The sequence below is a fragment of the Equus asinus genome, chromosome 16 (assembly GCF_041296235.1).
Source record: "Equus asinus isolate D_3611 breed Donkey chromosome 16, EquAss-T2T_v2, whole genome shotgun sequence".
NCBI classification, from domain to species: domain Eukaryota; kingdom Metazoa; phylum Chordata; class Mammalia; order Perissodactyla; family Equidae; genus Equus; species Equus asinus.
The window spans coordinates 6,638,872-6,663,593 of record NC_091805.1 but is presented as its reverse complement, the minus strand read 5'-3'; the positions used below and the strand labels follow the sequence as shown (position 1 = coordinate 6,663,593).

The 24,722-nt window shown below is 45.5% G+C and overlaps 1 protein-coding gene across 2 annotated transcripts in view; it reads left to right on the top strand.

Moving 5' to 3' along the window:
- WLS (Wnt ligand secretion mediator) overlaps positions 1-24,722 on the top strand; it is a 93,141-nt gene that overhangs the window by 60,336 nt on the left and 8,083 nt on the right. For both annotated transcript variants that reach the window (XM_014867276.3, XM_044749584.2), the window contains exons 3-11: positions 815-939; positions 5,649-5,810; positions 6,823-6,959; positions 9,816-9,984; positions 11,376-11,473; positions 11,843-11,906; positions 13,828-13,971; positions 15,177-15,260; positions 21,810-21,963. In XM_014867276.3, coding sequence (XP_014722762.1) covers positions 815-939; positions 5,649-5,810; positions 6,823-6,959; positions 9,816-9,984; positions 11,376-11,473; positions 11,843-11,906; positions 13,828-13,971; positions 15,177-15,260; positions 21,810-21,963 — 1,137 coding nt within the window. The remainder of the gene's footprint in view (positions 1-814; positions 940-5,648; positions 5,811-6,822; positions 6,960-9,815; positions 9,985-11,375; positions 11,474-11,842; positions 11,907-13,827; positions 13,972-15,176; positions 15,261-21,809; positions 21,964-24,722) is intronic.

Sequence of the window (24,722 nt, the reverse complement as noted above, 5' to 3'; positions counted from 1 at the left end):
TCCCCATTAGGACCCCTGCGTTCTTGAACTTGCTCAACATAGTATAAAATAGGTAAATGGATAGATGCAATTTTTCTTCATCTAATCTCCTTAATGAGTTCTGTGGTAAGTTAAACCCCTTCATGGTCCTTACTGATAGGGAAGAATGTGTGAACATTCATTTGTACAATTATGTGCTCATTATTATATTCCCATCTGTGTAGAAGTCTTTAATTTGAGAAAAACCCTCATCTTTTACATTAACATTGTCCGTAATGTGAAGAAGGGTTTTGAGTTTTGGAAAAGTAGCAGATCCTATATTTGAGAGCTTCCTGGGGGAAATTTTAAGAAGGTGCTTTCAGGCGAGAGTGTGTCCAGAAGACAGCACCAAAGGTGCTGAAATCATGACTCCGAGGCACGGTTGAAAAACCTGGTCACGTTTCTCAGAGAGGAGAGAAGAGACAGGCAGATGAGGCATGGGCTTCAATACCTAAGGAACTATGGGCAGAACTAGGAACACTTAGTGGAGGATAAGTGCTGATCACAGACTCAGAATCTCACCATCTGAGCTGCCTCAGAGTGAGGCCCCCATCTCTGGAGGAGTTTAAGCGGAAGCTCTTTAACTCCATGGTGGCGTAGTTATAGCAGAGGACACCGCATCCAGCTTCGACATCCATCCTGTGACTTTTAAGCCTTCAGATTTGGAGTTTGAGAGGAACTAATATATTTCTTTTGTCGTCTTGGTTTCCATGGCAGAGGCTATAAGAATTTTTAAACTCTTTCCAAAGTCTCTTGCCAGAAGCCATTTCTGAATTGTGCATCCTTTATCTTGCAGGAGAAAATGCAGAAGTTTCCATGGATGTTTCCCTGGCTTACCGTGATGATACGTTTGCTGAATGGACTGAAATGGCCCATGAGAGAGTGCCCCGGAAACTCAAATGCACCTTCACGTCCCCCAAGGTAGGATACCTTGATGGCTAGGTTGATGGAGTTTTTATTTGCTCTCCAGGTCTATGGGAGATTTGCTCTGCAGTTAACAGACGTGTTTCTTATGTCTTAGCATGCGGGACCCACAAAAGTAGATGGTTATCTTTTGTCTTAGAGAAAAGAGCAATGTAGATATTTCGTGTCCCTACAAAGGGGGCAAGAACAGAAGGACTGTCTCTGTGAAGTGATTTAGTTGTTTCTCTGGAATACCTCCATAAAAATAAACTCTTGATCCTTTGCTTAATAGCTGAAAGTGTCTGAAGAACATGGCTAAGTTATTCTGAGGTGTGAGAATCTGTGTGTGTTGCATCAGAGCTTGTGTCTGCTGCTGTGTTTCTTAGCTGTCTCTCTGTTCCAAAGTTAGTGGGCCGGTGTGAAGACCAGAACGCCCAGTGAACACCACAGACAAAACGAGCACCTGAGGGAGGAATCTAGTCTCATCTTCTGAGTCTAGTCCAGTCTTCTGACCCATCTTTAAGACTCTCGCTCCTCTGCCTCTTCCAGGAGGACTCATTTAGCCACCCATGGGAGGGAGGTTACTGTCCTGCACTGAAAATAGGGAGACACTTTTGGGCAAAGGCCTTAGCTTCCTCATCAATGAAAATGAGGGTTGATTCAGTGACCCTCAGAGGACAGTTGGATTTGATGGTATAAGGAACAAATGAAAATTAGCAGGGGGCTCTTTTCAAATGCCAAGGCTTCCCTCTCACACTGCCCCCCGAGATTCTGATCCCCCACCCCTGCTCACCCACTCACTCCTGAAAGTCTCAGTGAAGGTGAAATGGAGCCATAGTTACTGTTGCTCAGGGTTGCTCACACTGCTCAAGGCTGGAGACATGGCGCACCGTCTGCTCGGTGGTCTCTGATGTGCCTTCAGGTACAGAGATGGTCTCATTCTCTCTGTGTGGGGTGCAGGAGAGGCAGGATGGCATTGAAGCACATTCTTGATCGTGTTGTTTGTCACTTGACATCTTCAGATCAGTTGCTCCTGAAGGATTTGGACAGCTTCCTAGTGCCCGCTCCACTGATGGATTGAGTTCCTCTCCTCTCCTAGCACTGGCCTCTCCTAACTTTGCTCTTGCCTATCACGGCAAAGTTAGGGTTCCCTGTGGGATGGTAAGAATAGCAGGTTGGAGCCTCTGAGGACCGTGTTCCAGCCGGGTCCAACCTACCCTGAACAGGAGTAAGATGGGGTGCAGCAGGTTCACAGTATTAACATTAGTTAAAGGTGTAGATTTGGAGCAAAACAGCCTTGGCCTCAATTCCAGGCTGTATCACTTACTGACCGCGTGGTCCTTGGCAAGCTTACTTAATCTGTCCGAGCTTCAGTTTCTCTTCTGCAAAATGGGAGAATAATACCTGTCTTGGAAGTCTTAATCAGGACTAGAAGAGATAATGAACATAAGCAGGGTGACCTTATCCTTTAACATCCAGTCTGGGACATGTTTGAGAATGAAAGGAGATGCTACCCAGATGGGCCACCAGGATCTCAGGGGCAAACCACACACCCTACACAGAAGCACCTGTCGGGACACCTGGAGTTTGTTAAGCCTCTCTTCCCCGGGTTCCCTAGACCAGAGCTGCAGAAAGTGGTCTGAGGACCAACAGCATCAGTGTCAGCTGGGAGCTTGTAGGAAATGCAGATTCTTAGGTCACACTCAAAACCTGCTGAATCAAAATCTCAGTGTAGGACCAGGAATCTGTGTTTTAATAGGATTTCAACTCCTCCTCTTAAGCTTGATGAAGTTTGAGAGTCACTACCCTAGACCCTCTGCTGAGGACCAAATATAGCCCCCCACCCCAAAAAGCCATCTGGAATTGTTTCAGGTAGGCCCTTGGGGGCAATCTGTAGGTAAACATGGACGGTAGAGAGAAACTGGAGGTAGCAGGAGAGGGGGATAGCTAACATTTTCAGATCTTTGTAAGCAACGGAGGAAGTTAATTAAAACCTTTCTAGCTGTCACTGCAAGTTGACTGCATCTTTCTGAGGTGAGACTGGTTGAATAGCTACGCTGAAGGATATAAATCTCTGGGATATGGAATTTCATCCTCAGAAAAGGGAACAGTCGTTTCTCACCTTACTTCCCCCCTTGGAGGGCGCCGAGCAGCAGAGTGAGGGGGAGGTCATCAAGCAGCCTGCAACTGCTGCTTAATGATGGCAGCTTAATTATCTTTCGGATGTGTTGATTCCTTTCAAGAAAGATATTAAACCTTGAAAAGTGTGAAGGAAATGAATCATCAAATCTCTGCTTTTTGATTGCAGTGAGATTTCGTCTTGAGTCTGAAGATTAAATGAGAAATTGCTTTAAAGCTTTTTAGTCCCTGGTGGATTGTGAAGTTAAAAAAAAAAAAGGTCTAGCTGCCACCTGCTGTAATTTGTCCTAATTAGCCAGTCTCATGCTGGAGTTGGGGGAGGTGGAAGGGGGTAGGGGAGGAAAGGAGGGGGGCAGCGTCTTTCTTCCTAAATGCCCTAAATGCTGATGGAGGCAGAACCTCGGTGCATGAGGAAAAGGCCCGACAGGATACAGTGAATTTGTGTCTGAGAAATGCGGGCCAGGTCAGGATCCCAGAATCCAATGCATCTAATTTGTTGACCTTGGATAAATTCATGGGGTGGTGGTGGTCCCCTCTCTGTAGGGACAGGGAAGTGGAAGACACCCAGAGGCGCATGATGGGGAACTAGAAGGCACCTGAGAGATCATCTTATTTCACCTTCCTGTTTTACTTAGAAGAAAAGTGAGGCCAATGAGGTGGGTGGCCTTCGTAAGGTACCCAGCAAAGGACAAGGTCAGGACTAGAATCTGTCCCCTGCCTGGTTGTTCAGTGCCCTCCTTGTCACAGCATAACGCCTGCCTTCAGGCACATCTGAGGCAACACCAGTCCTTTCTTCCTGCTATTCTCGAGTGTCTTCCTCCCCGTCAGAGCTGGGGGCTGGACTGGGAAGGCTGCTGTTACTTTTGGGACCTTGGGTGAGACGCATAACCAAGTCAGTGGCATTAGACTAAATAAATTTTGTTCCCTTCCCACTTGAACTCTGTTTCTGGAAATCCAACAAGACCCTGAGTGGAAACACATCAGAAAGCCCTCCTCGGAGGGTAGTCTGCCTCGTCAGTGCAGCTGAATCTAAGGCTGGTCTAGAGCCCATAGCATATTTTCAAGAGTTCCTGCACACCCCAAAACTAGCCCTGACTGTAAGGATAAGAGAGGAAGGAGCAGAGGGGAGAGGAAGACAATCTGCACAGGAAGAACCATCCAGCCTGCAGCTGAGGTTTGGAAAAGAAGCAGGATTCTTTCCACAGAAGAAATTTTTCAATCTCACAAGCCACGTCTAATTGCTGATAGTTCTGATCAGAGCCCCTCAAACCTTAGAGGATGAAAAACTATCACGATTGATTGGTGATGTCTGCTGTGGATGGGGAAGGGAAGAGTGGAAGTGCGTAAGCCAGATATATGGCTGCCCTACCTCTGCTTCTGTCATGTGTGTCTTTTGTCTCTATACAAAGACTCTATATTATTCTAACCTCTGGCTGACCAATAAAGAACACCCCAAGATCACAGAAGGGGCAGAGGCCCTTCACATACCAGTTAGACTGTAGCCTGCTTGTTATCTTCCTCCTGATTTCTCCACTGGACATTTTGCTCTGAAAATACACCAAAAAAATTATGGAAGTGCTGAGAATTCAGGCTTAGGAACAACAAATTAGGTCTCCCCTGTCACTTGATCAGGAGGTATACACCAAGCAAACATTGAAGCTGCTATACAAACCCAACGCTGATGGCAGACACTCATCTCTTTTATCAGGGAAAAGTCCTTGGCTGCTACAGCTCATGGCTCTACATGCCCATATTTACCCCCTCTCCCTCCCCTTGACAGGGACACATCACCAGGAGTCCTGGTGAGGTAGAGCAACCTGTCCCCCTACTCTCTAATCTCCTACCGCCGTGCTCTGGGCAGTACCTCTTTAGTCATTGGACAGGAAGTCCAAGAGACTTTTCCAGAAACTGGGCTAAATTTTTGTTTAATTAAAATTTCTGCTCCCCTCTGACATCTTGCTTCTTGAGCAGTTAGGAAATTTTGGAGGCAGGAAATTCAGAGTGGGTGTCTCTAACAAACTAATCCCATTATTACCTTTCATCCCTTTCTGTCTTCCCCAATTCCAAGGGTCCCTCTGAGTTGCTTCTTTTTCTATCAAATCAATAAAAAGAAGATGTTTTCAGCTTCTTGTAGTTTCTCCTGCAGGCCAAAACTGTGAAAATAATTAGCCATTGTCTAAGAATGTGGTGAACGTTAGCAAGGGCTTCCTCCCGAACATTGATGAAGTTGACTGTTCCACTGAGCCTTGGAGGTCCCCAGTGATATGCTCAAATAAAAAGCTCTTGTAGCGCTAGGAGACCAGGTTAGTCTGCTGCGAGGCTCGAACGAGGACTGAAAAGCTGAGAAAGATATTAAGAGAAGAAATTTCTGCTTTTTACCTAAAATTTCTGGTTCTACCTGAAAGGTGGCTGCTTTTTCTGGGGGGAGGGGCTGGGGGTAGCTGGTGGACACCACACTTCCAGTGTGGCCTATTGCCTGGACCTCTAAAGTACACATTTAAGCATTCGCTGTTCAGAATTGGTGACAGGAAGCAGAGGCGAGACAGTTCAGATGGAGTCTCTTCCTCAAACCTCTGCCCTTCCTCCAGACCCCAGAGCATGAGGGCCGCTACTATGAATGTGACGTGCTTCCTTTCATGGAAATCGGGTCTGTGGCTCACAAGTACTACCTTCTAAACATCCGGCTGCCTGTCAATGAGAAGAAGAAAATCAACGTTGGCATCGGGGAGATCAAGGATATCCGGCTGGTGGTGAGTGAATCCCCTTGCTCCAGGTGGCCTGTGACATTAGAGCACTTGCTAGGAACACTCGTTCTTGAGCGTGGGCATCGGAGGGGACCTCCGTCTCGCTCTGGGCATCTCCGTGTCTGTTGTCTCATCTGAGAGACAGGAATAATAACATACCCATGACAGCTGAGATAGGAAATTTGTGTGAGAGATTACAGAAGCAGACAAAAATGCCATTACTGTGCCATTTAAGATTTTATTGTAATGACCACGATTGCATAATGAATTACACCAAGGTAAAAGTAATTTATTTTTCACACGTGTCACCTTGCAAGCACGAACGTTACAGGGAGCAGTGTGTTTCAGTTTCTTTCCATTTTATTTGTTTAAAGGGGAAAAATTAGGACATGGAGTAAGGAGACCATTTTATTTAATCTAAAAGAAAAATCACACAAGAAATATATCTTTATTGTAGAAAATTAGCACGAGTAAACACACAGAACAACGTAAAAATTACCTGTAATATCCTAGAGAAATAACCAACGTTGAGGTTTTGCTTCCAGAATTTTTCTAAATGAGAGCTTACTCAATTGACTCTTTTGTGCCTTGCTTTTTTCATTTAATGGTATATAGTGAATATTATACACACACACACGCACACACACACTTTTGCAATACTGCTTAGCATTCCACTGTATAAATTTAGCTTAACACATTTTACCAATCTCAACCTTTTGGGCATCTAAGATGTCTTCAATTTTTCAATGAAAACCTTACGGAAAAATCTTTGCTCATGTTCTCAATCATTCCCTTAGTATAGAGTAGGTCTATTTTATCCCTTTTGATTTATATTTCTACAATGCCCGAGGAGGGGCCAGGGGTGTATGAGGACAGTACCTGCTGTGAATGTGAAAGCTCTTGATCTTGAAAGTTCAGCAGACAATGTCTCCCCTCGCCTCTCTCCAAAATGCATTTGCTGGTAGAAAATAACACTAAGATGTCTTCACCTTCGGAATTATGATTGGTCTCTGCCTAGGGAATCCACCAGAATGGAGGCTTCACCAAGGTGTGGTTTGCCATGAAGACCTTCCTTACGCCTAGCATCTTCATCATTATGGTGTGGTACTGGAGGAGGATCACCATGATGTCCCGACCCCCAGTGCTTCTGGAAAAGTAAGAGCTGATTTCGGAGCACTCTTAAGGAACACTGGCCTCGCATGATCTACCTGCCGTGGTCCTGGTTGCTGGAGTCTAGTACAAGTGGTCGGTGTGTCACTTGGGCTGGTGATTTGGCCAGGAATCAGCTGAATCATTTCTCCTTCAGCTTTCACATCACATTACTACTAAATCCTAGGGGGTTCCACCTCGCTCATACATCCAGCTCTCTACTCTGTCTTTGCTCTTCATTCCCATTGGCTGAATCAGGTAATTCTCTGTTACAGTGGACAAACTGCCTTGCTCCTAACTGAGCCCAACCCCTCCCACCTCCAGAAGGATGATGCTCCTGTAGATAGATATATCCCCTTTCTCTCCCATATTATTGACTTTTCTCTTTTTGCTAGATTGTCCCCATTAATATGTAAACTTTAACTCCATACCATCTCCCATTCTTAAAACTCTTTCTTTTCCCACTTTCCCCCCTGATGCCACCACACCATTTTTCTGCTCTTCTTTACAAAAGAACTCCTCAAAAACTTGTTGGTATGTTTTCTCCTCCTGTTCTTTCTTCAGCCCATTTTGCTCCCCATTGAAACTGCTCTTGACAGGATCGCCAGTGGCTTCCACATTCCAAATCCACTGATCATTTCTCAGTCCTCACTTTTCTTGACTCGTCACCAGCATTTGACATCTTCGAGCACTCCCTTTTTCTTCACAGAGCCTCCTCCGCCCCTCTCCTGCTTATCCTTTGCTGACCGTCACTCACTCTCCATTGCTGTTTCCCACCATCTTTCCAACCTCTTAAACTTTGGAGCTGGGGCTCAGGCACTGGACCGCTTCTCTTCATTAGCTTTGCTCATTCACTGGGTCATCTCCTCTAGTCTCATGGTCTTAAAAATCATCTACACTCGGATGACTCTTAATTTATATCCTCGACTTCAGCCTTTCCCAACTCTAGACCCAAATATTCCAGATGTTTACTTAATATCTTTACTTGCACTAAAATGTAGCACGTACAAAAAAACAACACTTGATTTCCTCCCACTTCACACTTGCTCCTCTCCCAGGCATTCCCGCCTTAGGAAATGGTAGCTCCATCCGTTCAGCTGCTCAGGCTACACATGTTGGAGTCACCCTTTACTTCTCTTTTTTTCATCCCCTCATCCAACCCACTAGGAAATCTCACCATTTCCATTGCTACCCCCGCATCTAACTCACCATCATTTTGCATTTCTCACCTGGTTTATTGGAAATAGCCTCTCAACTGCTCTCCTTGCGTCCACCATTTTCCTTCCTGCACTCTATTCACACAGCAGCCAGAGTGTTCCCTGTTAAGTATAAATTAGATCATGTCATTCCTCTGCTCAAAGCTCTCTATTGGCTTTTCATTTCCTTTGCCCTGGACCCTGGCCACCTCTGATGTCATCTCTTGTCTTCTCCACTACTCACCATCCCCCTTGGTGGTGTTCAGACATGCCTGCATGCTCTCATCTCGGGGCCTTTGCACTCGCTGTTCTCTTTATTTGAAATGCTCAATTCCTCATTTCCTTCAGGCCCTGCTGTAACGTCTCTTATCTTAGAGGCTTTTTGCTGTCTGCCTTATATAAAATAGCACCCCGTTGCCCTCCATTCTCTTACCTTGCTTGCTTTTTCTTCATAATACATACATTTGTTTTTCTCTCCTCACCTGTCTGAATGCAAGCGTCACTGGAGCAGGATCCCTGCTGCTCTGTTTCCTGCTAGAGCCCCAGCATCTAGAATAGTGACTGGCACATAGTAGGAGCTCAGTAAATGGAAATTTGTTGACTGAGGAATGCATGAATGGTGTCACCTCATTGTTTGACCTTCTTATTGGGTCCTCAGTCCTTTCAAGATAGATTTCAGCTTCTCCAATGAGGTATACAGGTTTCTTCCCGAGCTCAGCCTTTTTTACTTCTCTGGTATCATGTCCTGTCATTTCCTGATGTGTGCTGCGTGCGGATCCCCAAATGCTTCAGGCTGTCCCAGGCTTCTGTGCCTCCGTCCAGGCTCTTCCCTCTGCCTAGAAGGCCCTTCCATCTCCCTAACCTTGACTCACAACTCCGGTCAATTTCTGCCTCTGTCACAGTCTGGAGTCCTGTAGCAGCCTGTGCATGCTTCTGTCCTATTGTTTGTCACACTTGATGTGGCCCAGCCACTAAATACATCTCTGTGAGTGAGAGAACTGGTCCTGTTCATTTAGGTGTCTACAGCCCTGACAAAATGCCTGATACGTTATCCATGCTTAATAAACACATATATTTCATGGATATCAATGAAAATATGAATAAATCAGTGATAAAATGAATGATATTTTGATAGAGAAAGGGCAATTAATAGTGTGATGGGGAAAAGCAAATTAAAAACAAGCCGCTAAAAGAATTTGCATTTCATATTGTTTGGAGTCACTTATTATTGAAATAAATATGCTTATATAATTCATAGTTGCTGAGGATATCATAATAATAATAATGACTTTTCTTAATGATCAGGTTAACAATAATCTGAATAGGTAAGGGGATAATTATATTCAATGAAGTCTGTTTAAGAAAGCAAGGGAGAGTAAAAACGTGGGAAGCTCTTAATCTGAGGTGGTACCAAAATAAAGTTCAGAGCACTGAGGAGTTTAGGTTCAATTACATAGAACAGTCTATTTCTTCATTCTGCAGTTGGTGCCAACAAAATAAGGCACTTTGCATCTCTGTGTAGAAACCCATCATGAGAGCTAAGAAACTGACCATATGGCTTCAGTCCCAACATATAACATCTCAATTCCAAAAACTGGGTCCTGATTTTTGAAAATCTGCCTTCCAGATGAATAACGTGGCTTTCCTGATATTTTCTCACCATCAGAGTCATCTTTGCCCTTGGCATTTCCATGACTTTCATCAATATCCCAGTGGAATGGTTTTCCATTGGGTTCGACTGGACCTGGATGCTGTTGTTTGGCGATATCCGACAGGGCATCTTCTATGCAATGCTCCTCTCCTTCTGGATTATCTTCTGTGGCGAGCACATGATGGTAAAAGCCCCCTGGGGAAGGGACAGTGGGTGAGGCAGAATAAACTAAGTGGATACAGGAGTGAGTTCTGAACTCAGACCCTTGGTTCAAATTCCTGCTTTATCACTTACTAACTAGCTGTGTGGCCTTAGGCAAGTGACTTATTGCTCTGAATCTCAGTTTCTCCATCTATACATGGGACTTAGACACTAATGTGTAGGGGTTTTGTGAGATTTAAATGTAATACTTAACAGAAAGTAAACACACAAATGTTAATGATTATCATTATTTCTTGTCCTCCGGCTTGGATTTCTTGTCCTTCGGCTTCAGCTCTGCTTGTCCCCAGGACCAAGGTAACCACCCAGAGAATGTGGGCCCAGCTCTTTCCAGCTGGCGGTTTGTCCAGGTGGCCTAGTAACCCCTATCACCCGGAAATAGTGACCTCCCTGGTCTCAGTTTGCACAGATACCAAGTGATATTTCAGGAGGGACTGGAGGGACCGTGGATGAAAATAAGAGTGGTGCCATCATCATGTTGTGGCTAAGATGATATGCCAGCTGGAGCTTAGGCCTCATGTCAGGCCCATGGGCTTCATGGCTGAGCAGGCTGCTTTTAAATTCCATTATGGTGTGATCATTGCTTCCGAAGCCTTGCAGCCCTTCCAGGAGAGAGGGAGAGGAAAAAAGCAGGAAAAAGCAGCTTTTGCCTACTGCCGGGTGGGCATGAGGGGTCCTCCAGCAGTGATGCACTGAGAATGAGCCCTCGGCTGCAGGGACTGGGAGTGGCGGGGACTCAGGGACAGCAGCAGGACAGCCAGCCAGATGATTGCCCTGAGGGAGCTGGTGTGCACTGTCCCACCTGGGTCCCAGCCTGGAATCTAAGATCATCTTTTACTTTCCCCCTTTTCTCACTTAATATTCCTTCCTTTTCCATCTCTTAGCATCCTTGTATGTCTATCCAGAGGAGCCATTCTATTTTGAATGAAGATAAGGGGAATGCGCATCTATTTTCCTAACCAGAAGAGACCTCTCACACTTGACGTCTCTGAATGCCTTCGAGTCTCCATTTCGTCCTCTGGAGACCACCCTGCCTTAACAAACACACGTGATAACTCACATAGGAATTTAATTCTCAATGAGTTATTTTGTGGACCATGAAACTTCCACCGCCTGGGCCTTTCTTGATGTTCTGTAGCATCCTGTTCTTATTACTGTGAGAGCCTTATGGATGGGCTGACAAGAGTGAGCTCCTTAGGAACAGACTTGGGTCTTACTCATCCTTGGAGCCTGGAGTCTGGCATGATGCTTGATACACAGCAGGTGGTCAGCAGGGATTGCCTGAATGACTGACTCACCTGTAGCCTTGCTTGCTCTCCTCATGTTTATCTCATTTCTCACTTTGGTTTTCCTCAGGATCAGCATGAACGGAATCACATAGCAGGGTACTGGAAGCAAGTTGGACCAATTGCTGTTGGCTCTTTTTGCCTCTTCATATTTGACATGTGTGAGAGGTGAGCAGGTGCCTGTGGGACTCTGGCCTGAAGTGCACATCACTGTGTCCACTCCCAGCTCTTTCGAAGGAGGATTTGAAAAGGAGAATGGTGGTCGGGAGCCTGTGGGATGAAAGCATCGGACAAGGTCACATCCTCCATAAGGACTGGATTAAATGAAAGATTAAGGTCCTTAGAGATGCAAAGTATTTGGGCTGATCATATTCTTCAAACTCTGTATCTCTTTAAGTCCTTTGTGACTTTTCTTAGTCTCAATACAGTGCAGCGGCCACCCCTGCAGCTAGAAAGCGAAGACTATGTAGAAAGGAAAGTTCTCCTTTTCCTCTGTGTTAATTGTGTCTTGCCTTTCCATGTCGCTTCTCTTTGTAGAGGGGTACAACTCACGAATCCCTTCTACAGTATCTGGACCACAGATGTTGGAACAGAGCTGGCTGTATCCTTCCTTGATGGGCTCAGGGTTTTATTTCTTCCCATAGCCGCCCGGTCCCCAGGATCATTTTCTAAATCCTGCTAATGTTCTCCATATGTGCTCAGCCAGAGCTTTGATCCTTAGACCAAAGATAACAGCACAATTAAGACAAATAATGAAAGAACTAATGCTTGCTTTCAAGCCCAAGTGAGAGCAGGCAAAATGAGGAGGCTGCACCACGTCCGCATGGCAGAGGGATCGGAGTTGCCAGTCTGAATTATCTATTCTACACTTGTTTACCGCAGACTGAAGCATGACTCGCTTTTCCCTGGAGCCACGGAGGTGCATCTCTGGGCCCCTGTGGGAGGGCCTGTTTCTGAAGCGAGACTTCTTACAGTGACCTTGGTGTGCTGGCATACCACGCTGCTGCTCTTCATTCTGAGACCAAGTGGAGATAAGACTAAGGGGATTAGTTCCAGAGGCATCGCTGAAGCCTCTGGTTGGTTGGCATAAACTCTGTCTGAGTCATCTTCATGAAGCAGAAGCGACAGTCTTAGCTTATCCCTTTAGGATGGTGGATTTAAATATTTTATCTTCCTGAATAATAGGTTAAGTGCTTCAAGAGAAAAATACTCTCCTCTGGAATGGGGAGACAGCCTTGAGTTGTATTCTTTCTTGATGGATAATATCTTGTCCTGTGCTGGGTGGATGGTACCACTGTCCGGCCATGATGTGTATATTGGCTTCTTAGTGTCCCAGAAGCTTTGTGAGCAAATGAGATCAGTAGTATCATTACCTTAAAGGTGAGGAGTCGAGCTCCACTCTCCCCTATCCCCCACCAAAAAAAGTTAGCTGCCCAACATGGGGAGTATCTATAATGTTAAGCCTACCTCAGCCCTTTCGTTCTGCAGATATGATGGAGGTCCAGGGAGGCAAATTCAGTTTCAAGTCCTAAAGCAAATAATTGTATTCCCTTCACTCCAGGGTACTGTTGTTTTCAGGAAAGAAGGAGGAACTGCATTAGATAGATTATTTAATGAAACATATGTGCTGAATTCACACTTGTTAAAATATTTTAAAACATGCAACTTGGGGGCAGAGTTGTAGCAGAAAGGAGTTGGGATCAAGTTGCCTGCCTCCCAAGCCAGCTCTCTCTACCGCAAGCCTGGTTCCAGATTGAGCTTTCAAGATAGGTCTTGGAGCCACCCTATGGGGTCTCAAAGTATATTCCCCGCCTGCCCCCCGCCACATGTGTCCTTCTGCTCCTCGTTCCATTTGACAGGATTTTTCTTGTGGCGACAGAAGATTGCAAACAGAACTTCATCTCTGGTTTTCCTTGAAGACCTTCAAAATTCCTTGCAGCTCCTGCGGGCGCACCTCCCACACTCCATCCGTCCTGATTCCAGGGTCTCAGTCTCTTCCTCGTGGAATGCACGAACTAGCCCATTGGGTCCCAAACGTGGTTATACTGGGTCTCCTAGCCCTCGGAGAATCTGAGTCCCTAGACCCGCAGTAGGACCTGGACCCTGTATTTTAACTCTTCTCTTGAGTTCAATGCAGCTTTTTCTACCTGATCAGTATTTTGCAACCAATATCCAATATTTTAGTGCTTTTCAAATAGATTGTGCATATGATTCTCCTGGGGACTTTGTTACAAACAAGATCCTGACTCAGTAGGTCTGGGGGCCGTAGACTCTGCATTTCTAACAAGCCAGGCTCCATTCCTCCTTTTACTGGGCTTAGAAAGCAATGAGGAATATTCCTCTCCGTGGTACTTCTGTGTCAGAAAACCTCTCTAGCACTGGCATTAGAATGACCCATTTTAATACTTTATCCCCCTGAAAACTGCCTAAATATTTGGAGACCAAGAGTATTGCCGACAGAGCTGAGGAGGCGTGTTCGTGTCCTCAGCCAGCTGCCGTTTCCTTGACTAGGCCCCCGTCAGATGGCCTTCATCATCGTGGCTGGGATCTGCCTCTGCCTGTACTTCCTGTTTCTCTGCTTCATGGTGTTCCAGGTGTTTCGGAACATCAGTGGGAAGCAGTCCAGCCTGCCAGCCATGAGCAAAGTCCGGCGGCTGCACTATGAGGTGAGCAAACCTCCTGGCTCGTTCAGGAACCGGTGCTCCGTATCTCCTGCTTGATGTGTAAACAAACACACACCAGCACCTGGAGATCGGAAGCCTTTATTTCAAGTATACGTTGAGAGGTTCTTATATAATGTGAGATCTCTGGACAAAATAAGAAGCTCGGTTCTACTCCGAGAGGCGTCTAGCTGGCCTGTCTCAATCTTGGGGTTTCCTGTGGTCTAAATCTCTTTCTCTCCCCAGTAAGCAGGAAACTTGTTCGGCAGGTTCTGCAGCTTGGGGATGGAATGTAGGTGCACTCTACCTAGAGGGGAGATGTGACTCAGGTCCACGGGGTTGTGGCTTGGGGTGAGGCTTTAGTTGAGGTTCCCTTGCTGAGAATCAGCCTCAAGACGGGTTCAACCCAGGTAATTGATTTCCAGACTCCAGTAGGCCACATTTCCCCTGCAATATCCAGCAGGTGCTCAGAGAGAGTTCAGTAATCTGTGTTTATAGATTATGTGCCTCATTCACGAGACACCTCAAATCGCTCATGCAGGCAACACGTTCGTAATTTGTCAAGTATCCCTTGGGCTCCCGCCTAAATGGCTGTCCTTGGAGACATGGGCCTAATTCCTCTGTGAGAAGAGAAAGAGAAACCGCAGCACCACAGGGATTTTTCATGCAGTGGATCTGCACATAGGAGCCCCCGAGTGAGAGGCGTCCCTCCCTGAAACACGGGTTCCCTTACGTCCTGCTCTCTGGGGAACCCTGCACTTTCTGCAGCTCTGCCCGTCCCTGGAGCTGGAAATTCAACCAGATCCATTTCGTGTTGATTAATATGCACATTTCTTTTTGTTCACTGGAGCAGAATTCTATTACCACCACAGAAGACTTGGATTTGGTAACTTTGAGCCCTTGCAGAGAAGCATAACCAGCCTAGCAGGGAAATTAGCGGCCTCTGGGCGTGCTGTGAATCTAATCGGCAGGCTGCGCGCCCACTGCTTCAGGAGAGGGACCAACAGAGGAAATATTTGGCCCAAGAAGTTTTCAGCCGCATCCACCTCTGCAGGAGATTATTATCCCGCGTGAGATGATTTTACCATCACACTTAGGGATTTGGTTTTATAGATTCCTTTAAAATTAGCTTTGTATAGATTTCTACATTGATAAAAGGATTGGTGGTCGCTGGCGGAATGTTAAACTACTTTTTCTCTCTTTCCCACTAGGGGCTAATTTTCAGGTTCAAGTTCCTCATGCTGATCACCTTGGCCTGTGCTGCCATGACTGTCATCTTTTTCATCGTGAGTCAGGTGAGTGGACCCCGAGAGGTCAGGCGAGACTGTCCCTGGACACCTGCACAGAACGTTCCGTGGAGCTACTGAGAAAGGAGCAGGAGGTTATAATGCTGGGCAGCGGATCAAGCCGTGTTCTTTTAGGCCGCTCCAATCTAGGACTTGTTATCACCTCGCCAGAGGTGAACTGAATTTTCCCTTTCGGTACAGCCTCTAGGAGGAAAAAGTTGCTAAATAAATTAAAAGCCTGCTGCCGGATTGAAGGGTGCATGTGTGGCATTTACTTAAGGGGAATAAACTTTTCAAGCTCTGTAGCAGAACACCAACAAGCAAGTATTAATTTGATCTGATCCCTATCTAGCATTAACAAGATCCTTTTACACAGTCCACCAGCCACCCTTTGTAATAATTATGTTGGCACTTAAACATAAAATGTAATTCTAAAGTCCCCTTGATAGAATATTATCTTTTGCTGGTTATTCTCAAAATTCAAAATTTTGCTGTACAATCGGCCCCTCTATATCCACGGGTTCTGCTTCCGCGGATTCAACCAACCGCGCATCACGTACGATGCTTAACCATCCACAGTCGGTTGAATCCACGGATATGGAACCTGCGGATACGGGCATCCGGGCATCAGAACCTGAGCATCCGGGGACTTAAGCATCCTATCCGTGTGGGGTCTCTGGATACTGAGGGACAACTGTAGTATCTCAATAATGGTAATGATAATAATTGTAAAATATTGGTGACTTGTTTTAGAAAATGGAAAGTACTATTTAAATCTAATGTATTAAGTATCATTCATTTGAGCTTCACAAAAATCTTATGGGTAAGTAGGGTAGGAATTATTATCCCAGTTTGCAGAATAGGAAATCGAATGGCCTTAGAAATATTTCCCATTTATGCTTTTTTCCAGCTGGGTGGGACTGTGGATGGATTAGGTGACAGTTCTAAGGGTCAATTTTCTTATCTGTAAAATGGATAGAATAATAGTATGCCACCCACAGAAGGTGGCAGTGAGGATCACAGGAAGTAAATGCTCCCAGAGCGATTTGTACAGAGCCTGGCACCTTGTGAGCACAAATGGCTGTGCTCTGAGAAAGAGCCAGAAGGGTGAATGTCGTGCCAAAGGACATGTGATACGTCGGGGACCAGAACTTTTTTTACGTTTTTGGCCACTTGTTCTATCGTCCCTGTATTTGGCCAGCATTGAGCGTGTTAGTATACTGTGCAGGTATAGCCTTAGGACAAGACTTGCCCGTTCCTGCTGCACGTTTCCTTCTAGTAGAGGGGCTGCTGAGCTCTTCTGTGCCATGGACCCCTCGGGCAGCTGGTCAAGGGTATGGAGCTCTTCTTTGAACATTTTTACACGAGTAAAATAAAATACTTTGAATTTCAAAGGGAATCATATAAATAGACAGGTGATATGTATTTGCAGTTATACTTATTACAGAGAACGAATATATATCTATAACTAATTGATATGAAAATAGCATGATTTCTCTTGGTGACAAAATTTCAGGTACTACTGACATTACAGGGATTAATACATTCAGAATTGAAAGAAATGGGTAACTTTCAGTTAGCAACTGGCAAAAATAAAGATAGACATTTTTCCCATTCCAGTTCATGGACCCGTTGAATTCTATCCAAGGACACCCAAGGGTGCCTCCCACCCAAGTTAGGAGCCCAAGAGCTCTGTTGGCTGTGCCCCCTGGGCAGTGTTCATGTTGGAAAAAACAAAGCAAATATACACATAGATCTTCCTAAGTTCTGTTCCCCACATTGGTCTTGACCTACAACAGTGCTGTGTTTGTATCAGACTGTTTGTTTATAAAAGCTTGGAGCCTTCAGTCTCCACTCCAAATGCAGTGAAAATATTTCAAATTCTGAATGAGTTTTTTATTCAGCCAGTTGAGGCTCAATCGAGGGTGTCTGAGGCATAAATTAACCCTTGATTGATTCCCTTGTGGGACCAGATGCTTTCCAGTCCTCGTGTCCCTCGGTGACGTGCCGTGACACCTCATACGGCCAGTTCTGCAGGGCTGGGAGAGCAGGCACGCTGCTCAGAGGATCAGAGCCTCAGGAAGGTGGGCTGAGGAGGAAGAGGCCATGTCGGGACACCGCATCCTCAGGAGGGCAGCAGGAAGGGACACTTTGGGTCCTGACATGCGCTTCTGCCTCGTTCGAAAGTGGCAGTCACTCTCCCACTTTCTCTCTGGTCTCTGCAGAGAGTCCCTTCCACCTGAAGTCAAGAAGGGACCTTTGGCTGAGCTTTAAGGTGCTACATGTTGCCTGAATTTAACCTTGTACATATTTAATTAGTGCACCTTTTAAAGCAAAGGAGGACAATCTTCCTCCTTCCTTCTTCCGAGGAGCCGAGTTTGTGGCTTTTTTTGGAGAAAAAGATTAATGCTCCATTGCCCCCGTGTTTTCTAACACGGCTCCAGCCCGTGGCTGGCTTTTTTTATCTGCTGCGACAGTCAGCCTGGAGTGGATTTCAAGTCTAAGGGGTAGCAGCGAGGTCTTTTGGATTCCATTAGCTCCTCACATTCCTCCTGCTGGGTTATTTTTTTTAAGGTTTATTTATAGATATGTAAGACGTTCTCAGGCATGGCTCTCAGTGTCTCAGGTACTGTATTAATACAGTCATCAGAGGATTTATTTTTTAATGTCATTTTGGAATGTCTCAGCAACGAGTTCGCCTGAAAGAAAACCTATTGGGTAACTTTTTGAAATAGATCCCAGCCTTAGGTAAAAGGAAGGTATTAAAACTCCCATTATAGTTTCGGGCTTGCTGGGAGAGCTTGCATTTAAGCCCCATGAAATATAATGCGAGGGGAGCTCGCCGGGATATTGCTGCTCGGAGGCCAGGAATGAAAGGCCGACGGGAAGCTGTGGAATGCAGTGACCTTGCGGCTTTGTAGCTGGGCACTGAGGTGCCGGCTTTTAATGCCTGCCATTTTAATGGCCTCAGTCCTAGCAACCAAGGGCTGATATATCACAGTTGGTATTTGAGTCCCTTCCCCCTGGAAGAGAAAGGGGCGTTCCCTTTAGAGGTGGCGGGCAGGAGGGAGCAGAAGTGTGGGGCTGGGGAGAAGGTCGCCGACCTTCACTGAGGGGACCCCAAGGTGCCTGACAGTCAGGTCAAACCACGTGCAGCAAACTCCCAGAGAGCTTGTCCCCGGCTCTTTTTTTGTGTGTAATCACTTCATTCTGTTCTTACAGAGGAAATGTTTCCAGTAAGAGAGCCTGTGTGTGGGATTTGGAAATCTTGTTGTTAAGTGGAATGTTGGTTGTCAAGACTACTGGGTGTAAAGGGAGCTGACCTTCACTTGGCTCCAGGGGTATAATTGGGTGGTTTCACACAAAAGTAAATTGTTCAAATGTTAAATCAGGAAAAACCAGGACTTTTAGAAATAAGACTTAGGCAGAGGGCAGATGATTTTCTTTCCTTTTTTGGTGGGGGGAGCTACCTGATTTTTCTCTCTTAAAATTGAAAGGGGGTGACTCTCACCTCTCTGCCTTGGCATTAATAAGATTTTGGATTTACAAGGCCTGCTCTGTGGAGGCTGCTTATTGTGGTGTGTGTTGGTGGGAATGTACTCAGAGCTCAAGATGTCTCCGGCATGAATAATTGAGAGAGGAGAGGAGAAAGCACAGTCGAGTTTCTGAACAGCAGAATGACACTATGTGTGCAGTTCGTTTATGCAAATTCAACTTCTTGCCCTCAGCAAGATATAATACATTTAGAGATTGCAAATTAAACAGTATGGGTAATTCTGCATCTCCATTCTAAACAACATGCATGTGTCCCCAAGTAAGCATGAGATACGGGGGCGTGAATCTGCTGTTCCTCCATCACTCTCAGTCCTCTGTGCCCCTCGTAGTATGAGCATCTCATTTCAGCGGTTGTGCTGTAAAATTGTATTTTGCATATATATCCAGTGTATTATATACCATACATTGCTACATCTAGGGCGTATAGTGCATATAACTATACAGATTTGAATATACAAGCCTGTGTGTGTATATATTTATTGTATACATAATGTGCATTATGGTCACTTCAGTGAATTTTCAAAGGAAATTTGACCTTACACAATAGTTGCCTCATACGCTAACTTCAGAGACTTACCCTTGTTTAGAATAGTATTCTTCCTGTCGTGTTGTATAATGATTAAGAACACTTCTTTTGGAGTCAGAGCCACGACTTTCTGGCTGAGTGATCTTGAGCAAGATACTGCATTATTTCTGTGTCATGGTTTACCCCTGTGTTGAGTGGAAATATTACCTACCTACCTTATAGAGTGGTAATAAAGAGCAAATAACATCTTGCATGTAAATTTCTTATTATAGTGCCTGACACATCATTAGTACTGAATAAATGTTAACTATTGTTATCCTTGTTATTATTACAAAAGAATCTTAGCTTTGCTAATATCTGTAACGACTTGTTTTAAGTGATAATAAAGGAATACAATAGAGAGCGATATTTAAATGAAAAAACACTTATTACCTATTGACCTCTCCTCTTACTTTTACATGCAATTGTTGTGATTTACTATGGACTGCAGTATTTTCTCTCCTAAGAGTGACTGTTTCTATCCCCTGTCCACCTCCACGTATGTGCGCTGGCCTTCCTGCACATCCCTGTACTTTTCCCCACAGTCACTCAGCAAACAGCTGTCTGTTGAGCGTCACTGTGTACCAGACATGAAAGTGGGTGTTCCCTAGGTGGATCAGTCTTGCCCATCCCAGTGAGAATGAAGTCTACCAAAATTGTCCATACTGAGTATTCTCAGATTGCATCGCAGGAAGTAGCGTCTCTTTCAGGACCTTCCTCTAGCTGAGGGGCCCGCTGCCTTATCGGGTGGAGGAGAATAAGAAGTGCCATTCTCCATCTTACCTGTAGTTCACCCAGCCTCACCTCCCCCCTTACTCACATCTGGAAGAGTTCCCTGTGTTATCACCACATAGTTTTTCAGGAACTCTCTTAAGGCTTCCTCTCTCCTTCCATTACATGCAAAAAATCATCTTAAGGTGTCCTACTTACTGTAATTTTATAAAGTTAGGATATTCTGTGCTTAAAAGTAAGAAGGGTGACATTTGGAGACTTTTCTAAGAAGTCCTAAGTAGCTTGAATACTGGTACCCTGTTCTGAAATCAGTAATGGTTATGAAATCCTTCTTTGCCAATAAACATTGTTAGGCAGATCATAGAGTGCATTATTTTCCAAAATAGAGAAGAGTTTGTGGCAGTGCTTTGTTATGAATCACAAAAACGAAAAATTATTTATTACCCATGCCAAGCAAAAACTGGTAAGTCTATAATCAGTTAACCTGGTTAACTGACACTCCAGGTCTTTCAAAAGGAAATACCTGTGTTTTATACCTTGATAGTGCCTGGGCCCCCAGTGGGTCATGGGTTGTAAAGAGGGTAACCAAATGAGTATAGCCACCCTGCCTCATAAAGGACATGAAATCAACCTGCTGGGGAATGTCATTAACATTTAGATGGGGCTCCTAGAGACGGTTCATGTAACCCAGCCTCATTAAGCTATCCCAGGAACGTTGGTCCAATACTTTCTTTCACTCCCATTTAGAATTTCCTGTATCAAGTAGAAGTGGTCAAAATCATTCATTGATCTCAGAGCTGGCACAAATTATTAGCGCTCGGCTCAACAGTTCTGTTGATAGATGGCGTCATCCATATGTCATCAGACAGCCCTTCAAACTATCACCAAGTTGTTAACACAGACAAAAGCAGCTTCAGAACATTCTTGCAGAATTGTACAGCATAGGAAAATTCCCTAATTACCTTCGTGAGTGACTTCTATGGAGTGACATTGTATAAATAAGTAAGATTTATTGAGTGTTTACTGTGTGCCAGGAAATTTCTAGAAATATTTTTACTTAATTCTCCTCAGCAGCCCTGCAAGTTTTTATTTTTACACTTAAGGAAACTTCAGTTCAGAGTCTTATCTACTTGTCTTACAGCAAACAGAGAGGGAGTGGTGGAGCCTGGCCTTGAACCCGGGTCTCTGACTGGAAGCCTGGGTCTTTCTGCCTCTCCACACTGCTCCCCATTGTGCACTCGAAGGGTTCATCTGTTTGTCTAATCAGCCTTCTGCACCGAGCCCCTGGGTCTGTCAGGCACTGACCGTGGAGCCGTGGATGAAGCAGAACTGGTCTCTGCCCGCAGGGAGTTCACAGCGAGCAGGGTAGACAGACAGCAGAGGAAGAATTATAGTTTTGGATACTGATTAGACTCAAACACAACTTCTTTAAATTCCGGATAGCAATGTACTGCCGTTTTAGGAAGAGACTTTCCCCCAGGTGATTCTAATGTGCAGACAAGACGAGAACCACTGACTTTGTGCCTGACCATGGTAAGCCCCCTATTTACTCGTCCTAGTGTGATTCAGATTAAAAGATGGAGGCTGACATGGCCCTTCGCTTTGCCCATATGTAAAAGGGAATTGGTTTTTGTATTGGTTGGTTCCTGAGTTGGTGTTATGTTTCTTCTTGGTTCCAATCGAATGTCGCTGTCCTTTTTCCATAGGTGACTGAAGGCCATTGGAAGTGGGGCGGCGTCACCGTGCAAGTGAACAGTGCCTTCTTCACGGGCATCTATGGGATGTGGAATCTGTATGTCTTTGCTTTGATGTTCTTGTATGCACCATCGCATAAGAACTATGGGGATGACCAGTCCAATGGTGAGTTCCAGTCTCTCGCACAGCTTAACTCAGGACAAGTAGGCTGCTGTTTCTGTAAGACTTAAATAGCAAAGGCTCCGGGTTCCCCAGTCAAACTTTTCCTCCAAACGTCTCCTAATACCGGGAGACAGTGAACGAGCACCCCTTGGGACTCTGGAGCCATAAGACAAAAAGCCAGCACAAAACACGTATTTCTTTGTCTTCATTTGTCTTTTTATCTGTAAAATACACTGGGAATATTGCATTCTAGTCTATAGTATGCCCCGGTTTTAGTAAAAAGTTAAATTTGCTTTCCTTAGATTTTTGAGCACAGTTGGCCATTGGAAAGTATGCCACGTTATGCTTCTAGCTTGAGCATCCCGATCCTAAGACATCAGGTGGAGTGGGCCCTGAGCGCTGAAGACAGAGCTGGCTTCCTTTTTCTCCTGTTCATTTTCCTGCAGGGGTGTTTGTTGACACACATCCAAACCACTAGCTGTCCTCCTGTCCCCTATCTGGTCCTAAGTGCTTGTATGTGCTGTCTGATGTTGATCCTGCAAAGAGAACTCAGCCAGTCTGGTCATCTTAGAGATGAGGCCCAGAGAAGGGAAGGGCTTACCCCAGGTCTATCCCCAGCCATGGCAGAGGGCATGCCACCACAGCCTAGGCCAGTGCTGTCAGCAGGGACTAGGTGGCCTAGTGAACAGCTGATCTGATCGCTCCTTTCTCTTTGGAAGCCAGTCCTATCTGTTTGGCTCCGCCCTCATTCTTTCTGTCTTTTTCACACCTGCGTTACCCTAGCCACAGACTTGCTGTTCCTCAAATATAAGCTGCTCTTCCTCAAATCAGAACCAGTGCCCTTAACTCTGCCTTGGAGCAGAGGCCAGGGCCTTACGGCCTGCATGTCTCCTGTGGCACCAAGGGTTGGCCTCGCTCGTAGGCAGTGCTGCACGAGTGTGTGTGGAATGAATTGATGCCTGTCCTGCCTCCATCCGGGCCTGATGAAACCCTCCCCTCTTGTGGGCCCATTCAAAATGCTTCCTCCTCTTTGAAACCTATTCCTGATCACCTCATTTGGAGTCCGGCAAACTACTTCAATCGAATATTGTTGCCATGGGATGTGGATAGGTTTTAATAGTCAAATAAGTTTGAGAATCATTGGGTTTTTATCAGCATTAATGAGGTTTTTGCTGCAAGACGTCTTAATGCCTTGAGTACATTAATTTGTACTATAAGTCTTTTAAAATGCGTGGGATAATAATAGCATTTCCCCAATGATTAAATCCTTTGGGGACTCCCCAGTGATTAAATCCTTTGGCTCGGGGACCCGTTTCCCAGATGCTGTCCTTTGGAACTAGTGTTCTACGGACAGGCTGGGGGAATACGCTTACACTGTTCCCATGACACTCACGTGTAGACGTGGTAGATGAGTTTACTGTGCCTCCTCTCTCCTGCTGGAGCACTAACTCCCCCAGGGCAAGGACTGGGTTTTACTAGTGCATTGAAAATGTTGAGTGAAATAATGCTTTAGAAATAAGAGTTCTAGATTAGCTTTCACATTTCACAGATGGGCCAATGATCCTGAGAGGGAGGTACAGGAAGGCAGGTGATGATGAGAGAAGGAGCAGGGAGAGGAGGGCATCTGTGTTGAGGGTGTAGCGTAGTGGGATGGTCTCCGCTCCATCTCTCTCTGGTACTGCACCTGCCACTCCCGTGCAAGAGCATCCTAGACATCGGGCCTCTCTTCCTCCCTACTCCTTGACTTCTCATCACACTCACCCTCAGGTCCATCTCTGGCCATGGGTCTTGGGCAAGAATAAAGACTTTTGGCTTACCTACCCACCTGCCCAACTCTTGGTTTGATTGACTTCCTTTCTAGAAAGTTTGTCAGCTCGGCAGCCTTCAGCTTCCTCTCCTGCCAGCACTCAATGCTTTACTGTATGCATGGAAAATGGGAGGATATGGCCTCTCCAACTTGGACCTCCATAACGCCAGCAGGAAAGGATTCTGGGCTTGTGAACAAGAATCGTGATTTCATTTCATGGTCATCTGGTTGGACTTTGACAGAAACCACAGGGTCCTGTCCTTGACTTGAGAGTATTAAGCAGGAATCCAATAGCTGGAGTTCCTGCCTTCCAGGAAAATACCACACAGAGCAATTGCTGGACTTCCTGGGATGTGGAATGGTAACACTAATGGGTAATAGGTTCGCAGTGCTGACCGTGTGCTATAGTAGCACTTGATGTACGTAAACTCTTCTGGTTGTTTTTGCTATGTAACTATTGGTAAACTGCTTAACCTCTCTGTGTACCACTTCTCCCCACTGTAAGCGATCTCTGAAAGTCCTTTTGAACCATGAAATCCTCTGGTTCTCTTTCTTCCTGTTAGCAAGGAAGGGGCGGAAGAGCACTTGCTATCACAAAGTGGCAGCCCACAGGGTGATTCTCTCACAGATAAGGGCTTCCCAAACACTGGTGAGAATTTGCCCAACCCCAGCACTTTCAAGAACATGGAAGGCCAGAGCCATGGCCAGCCCTGCAGAGGAAGAGTGCCAGCCTGCCAGCCTGTTGGGCTAGATGCTTGAGTTGCAAACCAAAGTATTAGGCAGCTCCCATTGGGACTTCTTACTCTGCACAACAGCCACCCTGCTGGGCTTGAAACCTTGCAGTTGAGGATAGCACTCAGTCTAGTCCCCATCAGACTTTTTTGTTGAAGACAGCTTGATCTGTAATTTCACAGAAAGCTCCAAAGCAAATTCTCAGCAGGACGCCATATCCCCG